General features: G+C 38.7%; 1 protein-coding gene across 1 annotated transcript in view; it reads right to left on the minus strand.

The window, feature by feature from the left end:
• The window catches only part of LOC137503025 (uncharacterized), a 70,919-nt gene that overhangs the window by 37,013 nt on the left and 20,573 nt on the right, over nt 1-13,333 (minus strand). The window contains exons 2-3 of the mRNA XM_068230403.1: nt 8,231-8,357; nt 3,570-3,665 (exon numbers count right to left, since the gene is read on the minus strand). Coding sequence (XP_068086504.1) covers nt 3,570-3,665; nt 8,231-8,293 — 159 coding nt within the window. The 5' untranslated portion in view covers nt 8,294-8,357. The remainder of the gene's footprint in view (nt 1-3,569; nt 3,666-8,230; nt 8,358-13,333) is intronic.

Consider the following 13,333-nt stretch of genomic DNA (forward strand, 5'->3'; position numbering starts at 1 on the left):
ATTGCACGGGCATCACCAACCATGATATCATGCCTAAAGGATAAAAATCAGGATCCTGATTACTCTAGTAAAAGTGTTACATACAGAAACATGTGTGTTATAAAAATGAGGAAACTTGTTGTAAGTTCACAAATGACAAATTACACAATTGAAACATGTCTAAAAATATGTATGAGAATAATGGTTAATTTTAGTGCAGTCTTACATTGATATCCTTACAACATTTTTACAAATAGCCAATCTGTCTATATTTATATGAACGATAAGAAAGTCTATGGCTAAAATTATGGCCTCAAGTTACAAGTATGAATCGAATCTGGTTTAAGGCAACTCAATTTGAAGTCGTGGAATGGTTGCTATGAACGTTAAGTAGTTTAATCATTGAAAGATGACACTGAATATTCTTGTAGGAAGCATGTACTGTTATCATGCAGTGTACAGCTTGTGACTGATGGAGTTGTTATTGTTATTAAAAACCTATTTGTATGGTGGGTCCACAGTATTCTTATTTTTGTTGAAGAAGTGAAAAAAGATTCACAACTGTGTGTGGCCATGTATGTTTTTACTAGCCGATTTGATAGCCTCCTCTTCTACTATTAGTCAAATGAGGACGCTCCTGCATGAAGTTGGCTACTGCTTGAATTTGAAATCTATTGACAGATATGTATTGAAAAATCAGTAACGAGAGGAGGGTAGAAAGATTTTTAAGATTAGAGGAAAAAGGGTTAAATTTGACAAAAAACACTGTGTATTCATTTACTTACTCCCTCGAAGTTTCAGGTCTGAACTAGCTGCGTTCGCAGCATCAGAACGAATGACAGTTGCACTTCTTGTATTGTATCTGTGTGGAATTGAGGAAATGGGGTATGGCTGAGGAGAGGAGATGGGCGGAGCGTTGGTCTTATGAACTGTTGGCTATAGGCTGAACATTTACAGCAATAACCGCACAAGCCTTTCTGGAGCAGCTAAAGAAATCAAGGCCTTTCTGCAAAACAACCTTCAGAAAACCAATTCTTCACACAACTGCAGGCATGTGACAGACATGCCATTTCATCCCTCCTGCAGCACCACACTTTGGTGGAATCTGGGAAGCAGCTGTCAGGAGTCTGATATATCACCTCTGAGGAATGATGGATTCTTATCGCTTCACTAACAAAGAATGGACCACTCTTAAAACGCATACTAATATCCTATCACCAAATATTTTTTAGACCTGTTTTAATTATGTAAAGCGTCGTTTGTGAACTTACAACAAGATTCCTCATTTTTATAACACACATGTTTCTCTATGTAACACTTTGACAGGAGTAATCAGGAACCAAATTTTTATCCTCTAGGAATGTGATCATGGCTGAAGATGTCCATACAATGGGCGAAACATGTCCCATTAAATTAGTATGACAAGATGTAAATCTTAATTTTAAGAACCGAATGTGTATTGAATAGGTGGATCCCAATAAAATTTTGTAAAATTGTTGAATTAATGTACATTTCAATATGAACTAGTCATGAGATCTGTAACATATAATTATCTGAGATTGTCGTAAACAACCCATGGAGTGAAATTAAAGTCCACTGTTCTTATTGGAGTTGAACCCTGTACACAAATGATGGATCAATGTTGTGTAGGAAACTATCAACTTATATTAAGACTATACATCCAATCATAGATTAAGAAGGCAATCTTCACATCGGCAGAAGACTGCACAATACTCCTATACTAGTGGAATGGAAACATTACAAATTCTGTATCATATAATCTCATAAATATAATTACAATGGCAGAACACCTCAACTTCTTCCTCCTGGCACTCAACTCTCTGAGAGACAAGTTTAGGATATCATCAGTAAGGGGGATGGAAAGAAGCCACACGCATGCACGTCTCAAGTGTTCTAAGTTGAATGCAGATACCTCAGAACAATTAATACGAAATACACAAAGGGTGCATGTAACCTCAACGTACCCATTCCTTAAAACTAGCATAGATTATCCTGGCCAAATTCTCATAAAAAGTGGTGTGAGATCGAATAAGACCAGACTGCCTAGCTACCAAGGCAGCCTACATAGACATTATATCTTATCTCACCACAACAATGTATCTCTCTGCACTGTATCGACTTGGTTCTAATAGAGGTCAACCCCTGAACATATACAGTGATAACGGCGCAAACTTCTTCGGAGCAGCTAAAGAAATCAAGGCCTTTCTGCAAGATAACCCTCAGAAAACCAACTCTTCACACAACTGCAGGCATGTGACAGACATGGCATTTCATCCCTCCTGCAGCACCACACTTCTGTGGAATCTGAGAGGCAGCTGTCAAGAGTCTGGTATATCACCTCAGATGAGTGATGGATTCTTATCACTTCAACAACAAAGGATTGACCACTTTTAGAACACATACCCACATCCTCTCACCGAAGCTAAATGATGACCCTTTTGACACTTCTTACCTAACTACATCCCATTTCCTTATAGGAGAGCCAATTACTACACTCCCTGATCATGATTATACTTGTCTCCAATCACAACCTTGCCCACATGGCTATATATTCAGCAGCTAACCCAGAACTCCTCACAGAGATGGTCAAATGAATACCTCGACAAATGGGCAATGAAATACCCAATAGCAACATAATCATACTGAAAGAAGATGGCACACATGCTATGAAGTGGACATTAGCAGTGATCAAATGTGTATCCTGGTAGTGATAAATGTTCAGGTGAGTAACGGTGAACTTACAAGTCCTATTCACAAACACTATCCCTTACGAATTATGAAGCAGAAAGGCACGATAACATCTTAGGGCACAATTTTAAGTTTCTTTTTGGTCTCTCCTAGCAACCTCTGATGCATCATTTAATTTCTCTGTTGTCTCCTGATGAAGAAAGGCAAGGTTGATTTTGAAACGTGTAGAGTGTGTTTATAATTAATTACACGGCATAAGCCCAAAATATACTTTATGAATAACTCTTGACCAGCTTATTTATTCATTGCATGTTTAAGTAATATTCTAAGTCACAATGGACTAGTAACACCACAGACCATATTAGGAAGAATAAGAATATTTCTGACTTGCCATGAGATGGCTGCAATGTGTGTGCAGTATATACGTGAACGCTCACAGTAAACAGGCCTGCAAATTGTATCTACAAATAATTGTATTAGATAGAAATCAATAATTAATATAATCAATAAGCTTACAAAGGTGTTACATTTGGAAGCAACTAGTAAAATACCCTGTAATAGTAACATAAGAATGTATCTTATAGCTACATTGCATTGGAAAATATTTACAAGTCAAAAGTATTAGTAGGAATGACAAGAGCTCCAAAATGAGGTGTTTGGAGCAATCCTAACTGCTGCACAACTCATATCGCAAGATCGGGGAACAACTTGAAGGAAATATGAAAATAGGTAAGTAAACAGTCAATCTCATAAAAAAGTATATTTTCCGTAGGACTATCAATAGTGTGCACTGAAATGATGGGTCAAACAGTGATATCTGTTCAGCCATATTCTAACCACTTTTATTACCTGACAAGGGCATATCAAATTAGGTACATTACCTCAAGAGAGTTTTCCTGTGTTGACCTTGGCTCTGTTAACTCTGATTTAATTTCCTCTTTCAGAGTTATCACTTCTGACACATGTTCAAAATTTTCCTGTGGAAAATAATATATATTAGGTATGCTCGTAACACATATCTACACATATAGTCAAGAACAAATGAGCATGTTAACACGTTGGGTGCCACGTGCCGCCATATGGCGTCACGGTGGTCTTCAAATTTGAGATGGCGTGACGCCATATGGCGGCACACCGTTCTTGAAATCAGAGTTGGCGTGACGCCATATGGCGGCACAGTTGAGTTTCAGGCGATGCACCATAGATAATCAGCTGTGACATCTATGCGCGTAAAATTGGTACTATGTGAAGGGCGAACTTCAGGGTCTATTCCAGCTATGTGTTTTTACTCTATGCCACCATGTGGCGCCACAGTATTCTTCCGAAGCCACTGACTGGCCAGTGGTCATTGTCACAGGTGAAAGCGCGCCAGGCATTGTTTATTCCTCGTTTACGTACGTATTATCACTCAGTTTATATAGTTGTGCAAAAATATAAAAAATGGAAGATATTGGTAATAATCTTACGAGGGAACACATACATGTGTTACACTCGGATTCGGTTGAAATTTGGTAGGAATATTCGTGGGAGGCAGTAGAATGCAAAGGTGAAAACTGCATGTACCCAGCGCAAGTTTAAACGCCAAAATTGAACAAATAAATAGTCATAAAGTTAGAAGTGCCGCGGGAGTATCGGGGTGTGGCGGAGAGGTAGGGAGGAGCGAAGCAGCGGACGTGAACCAACCGGGCTGCGTCGAGCTGCGCCAGCAGCCAGGTAGCGCGTATAGTTAGCGCGTTCCCCCTTAACTTCCCGATCAGATGTGCAAAACGTAAATATGAAAATAGCACATGAAACAAGTGTACAAAGGACGATGTTTGAACAACGATGCCAATAAGGTTTGAAAAATTACAACGAGTAACAAGAACTCGGGCGTGCCGAGAAGCATATTTTCATTGTTTAGAGTTATCAGAAAACTGTTCACAACAATATGTAATGTAATATAAGTACTTGTTTTGCATTTTACTAGGTTTTCATAAATATTGCGTTAATTTGAATTAGCAAATAAATATCCTGTATTTGAAATTTGTATTGCACATTCCATGACAAAAAATTCTGTGACACCATATGGCGTCACGCTATATTTTATCTTTCCTAAAAATTGATGTGACACCATATGGCGTCACACATGACCATGGTATGGTGAGATAAAATTTACTTAGTACATCATATAAATACATCCCAAGATTATATAAACAGACTACAACGCGTACAATTGCTTTGGCACCAGCGGAATGCAATTCAAAAACATGCCTGGCACCAGTGGAATAGTGTGCTACAATCGGCTCGGCACTCAACGTGTACAGTTACTTTCAGAATTTCACTAATATTTATGGAAGATTACCACCAGCAGAGGATTGCTATAACCAAAGGCTGTACTGAGAATGTTACTATTCTTCCTCACTCCTTATGTGAGATAAAGAATGAGACTGAGAACATAATATAAAATGAGAAACATTTCCTAGCCATACCAGAATATATACTAACAGGGATGGAATTGGCACCATCTCGCACAGAATTTGGTAGGAAGCTGCCATAGGCATACGCACTAAATTATATGAATTGTTTTCACATGTAAAATCATATCAAGCAAATCTTAAAAGTTGTTTGAACCAATTGCAAGTGCTACAACTGCTCTAAATAATTTTTTGTTCTCAGCTTAGAGTTTGTTTACAGACAGATTAAAATACCTTGAAATATTGGAATCACATTCTCTACTTTGGTTTTGCCGAGCTTACAGGGGCTACATAAAGCATTAAGACAGTTCTGTTTCAAACAGCATATTTCAATGCTTCCAAGTGCAAAATAAGAAAAATAAACATGAAACAAGCAGGCTTATCATAGCCATATACCATCAAAAGATGTGATGTAGCCCAAACTCAAAGCAACCACAAATGAAATATTTTACTACTACAATCATGTTATGTAGTGTTCTGTGAAGAATTATGGGGATGAGGACACTGTCAGTGAAGAGTCAGCAGTGGTGGAGAGTACATCTGCAGTTTCAGAAGATCTTTTATGATCTACTACGAGACCTTTAAATTTCTCACTTGGATTCATAAAACCTTGCTGGCACTAAAGGGGGGAGGGACTGTGATCAAAAGCTTATGTTCTAGTATAAGTTAACCTACTAATCATAGTAAATTAAAGTATGAAGTTCTAGAATATACTGACTTAACCCATTAAATGCAGAACCAACTTAACCATTCAATACAGAAGAGAACAGTAGCTGAACAAAGGAATGGATGAAAAGGATGCACAAAAAGGAGAGGGAAATAATGACAAGCAGGAGAGAAATTTTTTTGTTTAATGTGCCTTAAGTTGTCACAGTGTCAGAGCCAACTAAGAAAATTATCTCAGAAATCATGTTTTCTACTGCCCTTAGACATGATTCTCTATATATCATAGAGTGTGATCTTTATTTGAGGAATAAAATTAGCTAATCGATATTCTCCTTTTCTAAATGGATTCAATGTCTGAACAAAATTCTTATTTTGAGAGAATGTACATTCAGATTTTGAGCTATTTTATCTCTCCTATGCGATAGGCAAATCTGCTCTTTCCTTAACACACATCTCTTCCAGCACACTGTGGATGTGACGGTAACCCAGAGTAATCTTATCAGTGTTGACATTTTGTTTAGCAGACTGGTGTATCCAGTCTCAAGATCACTGACGAAAGATTTGTGATTTAACTTCTTCTACACTAATTACGAGAGGAGCAATAAATTTTAACATGTGGTTCTAATGGTGGTGCGGTAGTGTTGAAAGATATTAGTTTTTAAAAAAGTACAATGGGCCAACCATCCCCTAGTATAATTACAGGGGAAAAATAGAAGAGGTACAACCCCTAAACCAAAGTAATTTCGATACTGACAGTAAAAAGTACAGACTAATCCAACCCCAACCTTTATATACTTGCTAACAGTTTCCGATACTGGCACACATTTCTATAACGTAATTCTCATATCTGTACGAGTATGAAGCAGTAGCATTATAAGAAATATTAAACCTAGAGTTTTAAATCAGGACTGTGCTCATATGCCAGGTTCAAGTCTGATATAATAAGAAATACCAAAGGTAGACATCTTGAACAACAGTACTCCCACATTTTGGATATGTTCAGACACCATTCTCTTCTGGAGTACCTGTAACTCAGAACTAAAAAAGCACACATTTATTCTGAGAGTAGATCTCATTAATTGCAGAATTTTAGCTTTATGAATCATTGAGCAATATCTCATCTGTAAATTAGCAGTTCACAGTGTTTGCAATAGGTTATTGCTTTCAAATCACAGTTATTCATTGAACATCTCTCTTCAAACTGTCAAGGTTTCCAAAGACTCTGAGGTGCCAGAATGATGTGCAGGAATTTACTTTCAAGCCAGTAAAACTACAGACATAATTCAGCTTCTGCAAATACCTCTAGACCGAACCCGAATCACACTCGCCGACATGAAATTAGCATGTCATCAGTTCACCCCCGAGTTATAAGATGAAAGGCCATTGAACTGAAAGCCACACACACAGAAGATTGCAATGGACTGTGATTAGAGTAGCGACAGACAGAGCACAGAAAGACGGTGAAAATATCTTGCATCTTCTCCAAAATTTTTCACAGCATCTCCGCATTCATCAGGGTGTTTGCTTTAGACAAACTATACTCACAGTGAATTTCCAAGCCAGAATTTTAATACATGCTCACGCAACATCCGTGTCATTGTAAAGAAGTTTAAATGATGCAAACCTGACTGGAATTTGTTTTGGAGGAAAAATGTTCTCCATGAGAGCCAGGGACCTACTGGCCATAAACTAATTCAATCTAGCACCCACCATTTTCCAGCAACTCAGCAACTACTAGCACTACAATTGGCTGATATTATAGGAAATGATGTCAATACCACAAATATTCCATCACGAAACAATGCAGAATAAATAAATGACCACACACCCTCCAGAAATACATTTCAATAACCAACAGAGGTAATCAATTAACAACAGACAGTCAGTCAAGAGTACTTAACACATGAAATGCCCTGAAGCCTCAATCTTGAGACACTGCTAATCACTACTTTGTCACTAGCTGGACCTAACCAAGGTTGCTTCAACATCAAGCCTACACCACTGATTCAACTTTATGCCACTATAAAATATAGAATGCATAGCGGTCTCCTTAGCAAATGCTAGTGGCTAATTAACCACACGGCGGCCCTTATCTGGTGGCTTATACCACCAGAACCCCTTTCCTTGTCCCATGAATGAAGTTTTTGTCACTAGATTGACCCATAGACGTACATCAATAGTGTGGTTTATAGTTCCTAAGGGTTGACAGCTTTATGTAGCGCACTGCAGCATACGGTACTCCCAGAAAAAAAAAAAAAAAAAAAAAAAACAGAGTCATACTATGCATAGATGCTCATGCAGCAAATGGTGACTGCTGGTGTTAATATTGAGGAAGCACGTAGAAAATTAGGCCCCTGTGAAATTTATTCAGCTACAAAGGGCTAATTATTGACCTCTATAAAGTTGTCTGGAAAGAGACTTACAAGTGATGCAGTTGTTCCTTCAAGCCAGGCTGGTTCCTCTTTTATCTTTACTTCCAGGTCCATTTCACACAGCAACTGAAGTAGTTAGAAGGTACTGGGATTGTTGATTACTTCCAATGACCTTACACTGAAGCATAAGCCAGAAAAATGTATTACATTATTGCAGTCATTGCTACTTATGTTATTTGTCAACAGAGTAAGCAACAAGCTTGTAATTTTACATGACCGTCAATATTATGTTCATACCGAAAAACTCGAAATTTAACATGACTTCTAATACAGTGATCATTTCTATAGGAAATATAATTTATCACATCTGTCGATATTGAGATCATAGTCAGAGGACCCCTAGTTTTACTTGGCACTTTACTGGTATATAGCATTAAGAGCTATATACCGTAACATACAGTTTTATACGGAACTGAAAGCGCAATACGAAGACATTTCATGTTAAGAATCAAACGTACATCGCTTGTGATCGAAAAGCACAAAACTTCCTGATAATCAAGTGACTATTCCAATTGTTGATTCATTACCTTTTTATTTGAGACATGTTCTATCCATCTGATCTTCAACAACTTCTGAAAACACGGCCTTTCAAAGGCTCGAACTCTGTTTTTCTCGGCACCAGTTATTATCTATGATTTACTTCAATACGGTGTCGTACTCCACACTCAGTATAAACATAACTTTTAAGTTTTTCAATCTGTTGAGCCTAAAGAACATGATGGAGAACAGATGGGAATTTAGGCAGGATTTAGTGATGATATATGTCGATATTGAGAAGGCGTATGTCAGTGTACCACAGCAAGTAGTCTTGGATGCATTGATAAACGAGAAGGCAGGGAGTGGAGAAGAACCAGTTATAAAAGCCATCAACGAAAAGTAAGTAAGCAGTATGAAGACTATGACATGACAAACAAACCGGTTCAAAGTAGAAACAGGACTTCAATACGAATGTGTATTGTCCCCTCCACACTTCATTACAACCATGGATGAAATCTACAAGAGTATACAACAAACAATGGAAACCAAGGAGGCAGATGACACAGTAATATGGAGAGAAGATGACATAGAAACACAAGAACGAGATACTGTATGGAATAACGAGATAGAGGAATATGGAATGAAAATAAGTGTGGAAAAGTGTACGATAGTAGTGGTGACGAGAGGTAATGGAGAAGGAAGTGAGAATATTGGAACCTAGCTCGATAGCTGCAGTCGCTTATGTTCGGCCAGTATCCAGTAATCGGGGAATATTGGAGGAAATGGAAGACCATTAGAAGTTGTGGAAAGCTTCAAGTATTCGGGGAGAATAATTGCAGAAAATGGGAAAACAAATTAAGAAATTGGAAGGAGAATTGAACAAGCCAATGGGTTATACCAATTTGTATAGTCTGTAACTGGGACGTCCCGAAAGAATGCAAGAAAATTTTGCATCCAATGTATTACACACCAATTTTAACATATGCTTCAAGCATATGGGCAACAACAAAACATGATGAAAGCAGAATACAGGAGGCCAAGCTGAAATTCCTTAGAGAAGTAATAGGGAGGACATGAAGGGATAAAATCAGAAACGTAATTGGTGAGAGGAGATCGATTTGGCTAAATATGACGAGAAGAAGAGATAGAATGATAGGACACATCTTAAGACACCCAGGACTTGTTCAGTTGGTTTTTGAAGGAAGTGTAGGTGGCAAGAACGGTAGGGGTAGACCAAGGTATGAATATGACAAACAGATTAGAGCAGATGTAGGATGCAATAGCTACGTAGATATGAAAAGGTTAGCACAGGATAGGGTGGTATGGAGAGCTGCATCAAACGAGTCTATCGACTGATGACTCAAACAACAACAACAACGAAATGTGTAAGGAAAAGTGAAACGAAACGCCGCAAAAGTCACGCTATTTATTTTCATCTCGTAGGCTTCTATCATGGTTGCAATCTTTTCATACCGGTACCTATGAGCTAAATGGTTAGCACGTGTTAGTCTTTGGTTGAAGGGTCTGGATTGGATCGATGATTTTAATTTTCCTCGATTAATTCCAACGGTTCGGGGGCTGTCTGTTTGCTGAATTAAACATTAGAATTCATCTTAGGTAGGGCCGCATTTTCATATGCGCGTAGATCGCCTATCACGCGACAACTCGAAAGACCTGCACCCGGCTCCGGAGCCCACGCGTCTTTATTGTTGTTGTTTCTCCTCATTTCCCTAGTATGCCTCTTCAGTGATGCCTAGCCTGTCTATGACAGCCTTTGGTGGAACTGTGGAGGATCAGACCAGCCTTCGGGCTGCTACTGTTTTTTGCTAGTTGCTTTACGTTGCACCGACACACATAGGTCTTATGGCGACGACGGGACAGGAAAGGGCTAGGAGTGGGAAGGAAGCGGCCGTGGGCTTAATTAGGGTACAGCCCCAGCATTTGCCTGGAGTGAGAAAGGGAAACCACGGAAAACCGTCTTCAGGGCTGCCGACAGTGGGGTTCGAACAAACTATCTCCCGTTTACTGGATACTGGCCGCACTTAAGCGACTACAGCTATCGATCTCGGTAAATTTCCTTTTAATCTGAAGTCTACTAACAGAAAGAAACTATAAATTTAGCTTCAAAAACATTCAAATTTTCCCTATAAGCAATACTTGCCATAATGTCATTACATTACGGTAAAGCAAATTTGCATCATCATATTGTTTCTACATGATTTGTACATTTCTTAAATCATCCAAATTTTCTTCAGTGCTTGACAACGCATTACGGCATTCCAAAAGGGGTAACTTGGAACAAAACCAGCCACACACATATGTATTTTCATGAATCAAATCAAACCCACAGATCACATTTACAACAATACATCGTACTGAAGGTTAACTGCCCCATTATACAATAAAATAAGCTTATTATATTTTAAGCCAGTTAAAACGTGGGTCGCGCAGGTCAGAAGTTTAGGAAGTACAATAAAAATATCTTTTTAAGTGGAAGAATATATATGCAAACACAATATTTACTTACATTTTCTTGTCGCGAGGGAAACGGAAAAAAGTCCGCGAATCCTTCTGCACTACATAGTTATTGCAGCCAAACACAGCACGTATCTTTCCACTCATATTGAGAGGAGATATAAAGGAATGACACACGCTACAATTTATTCATGTCAACTCAATGCAAACGCATGAATAACCCCAAAAACTGTACAAACAAATGCACGTGCTCTTATGATAGACGCACTAACTATCAGGTCACACAGCTAGATCGTTGCCTACGAGGTACATAAGGCCGGGAAATACAGCACACTAGATTCCACCTCGAGATACTTCCGACAAGCGCCGCTAGAGTTCTCTTTACTGAGCTGTCGCGCCCACTCATTGCAACACCTTCCAGTACGAAAATCTATATAAAAAAGCATTAAAACAATCAATTTCACAAGACACCAAACAGATGTGAGATGAAAAAATTGACAAAGAGCAGTTGTATGACTTTTCTACATCGTACTTCTTATACTTTGCCTAAGCGAAATAAGTAATTCACGGAATAAGCAGACGAAGTCTATTAGCGAGTTTGTCACTTCTTCCCGTTTTCTCTAATTCTGCCTCAGTATATCCGATAATCTGATCGAGATTGCGGTCATAAATAACTTTGGGTTTAATCACCATATTATGCATTATCAGCTGTCATACCTTTTCCTCCACACATCTGTTGTTGCGACATTCGTATTGAAGCCGCTGTTTGGAGAGCGATGTTATGCCCGTTTCGCTATTAGAAAATCCTATATAATTTTTCAGCATCAGCTGATGTACAGTTAGGCAGTGCAAGGATCTCAAATCAGTAGCCGGTAGGCGATTTCCTAAGCCAGAGGACGCAAATTTTTAGCGTCGTTTCTCCGTATTTCACTCTTTCTTCCTGTAAGATTCAGTTTATTCTAACACGAATAAAGCTACTAAATGACATTCAAAAAATTCAAATTGATATTCATCAACCATCATCAATCACTAGTGATCTACATTTAGGGCAGTCGCCCAGGTGGCAGATTCACTATCTGTTGTTTTCCTAGCCTTTTCTTAAAAGATCACAAAGAAATTGGAAAATTATTGAACATCTCCCTTGGTAAGTTATTCCAATCCCTAACTCCCCTTCACATAAACTAATATTTGCCCCAATTTGTCCTCTTGAATTCCAACTTTATCTTCATATTGTGATCCTTCCTACTTTTAAAGACACCACTCAAACTTATTCGTCTAGTGATGTCCTTCCACGCTATCTCTCCACTGACAGCTCGGAACATACCACTTAATCGAGCAGCTCGTCTCCTTTCTCCCAAGTCTTCCCAGCCAAAACTTTGCGACATTTTTGTAACGCTACCCTTTTTTTGGAAACACCCAAAAAAATCGAGCTGCTTTTCTTTAGATTTTTTCCCGTTCTTGAATCAAGTAATCCTGAAGGGGGTCCCATACACTGGAGCTATACTCTAGTTTGGGTCTTACCAGAGACTAATATGCCCTCTCCTTCACATCCTTACTACAACCCCTAAATACCCCCATAAACATGTGCGGAGATCTGTACCCTTTATTAACAATCTCGTTGGGGAGAATTCGCTTGATTGATATGCTTACACTGAAATCCGATATATTAAAATGCAATCTACATACTCGTGCCTCGAAATAGATTGCCTGCATTTCTCCCTTAAACAGGATTCCGAGGGAAAATTATGGAACGTCACATTTTCTTGCTTTTTAGCGGCATCCGAAGTACATAGAGGTACAAAACAGTGCACCATGCTTTCCAACCTTACAGACACTCACCGACAGAAACAATACGCACAATAAATTGCATAAAATCAAAACAACATCACAGTTATCCGTATATCACAATGTTCAATTCCGCCAAGAGCAGAACAGAAATCTGACATCTAGGGGCCAAACCGTGAACAGAGTCTTTTCAGCGGCAAACTAGTAGCTATGTCCCGGCCTTGTATATCTCGTAGGCAACGGCTAGATAGAGCTCTAATTGCTGTCCCTCGATATCTCGCAGAGTGTCGCGTATTGTCTCTACTGTATTTAACAAAAGCACGGTGATAATCGATAATGTGATTATCAATACATATA

This window comes from Anabrus simplex, chromosome 14, assembly GCF_040414725.1.
Source record: "Anabrus simplex isolate iqAnaSimp1 chromosome 14, ASM4041472v1, whole genome shotgun sequence".
Classification (NCBI taxonomy): domain Eukaryota; kingdom Metazoa; phylum Arthropoda; class Insecta; order Orthoptera; family Tettigoniidae; genus Anabrus; species Anabrus simplex.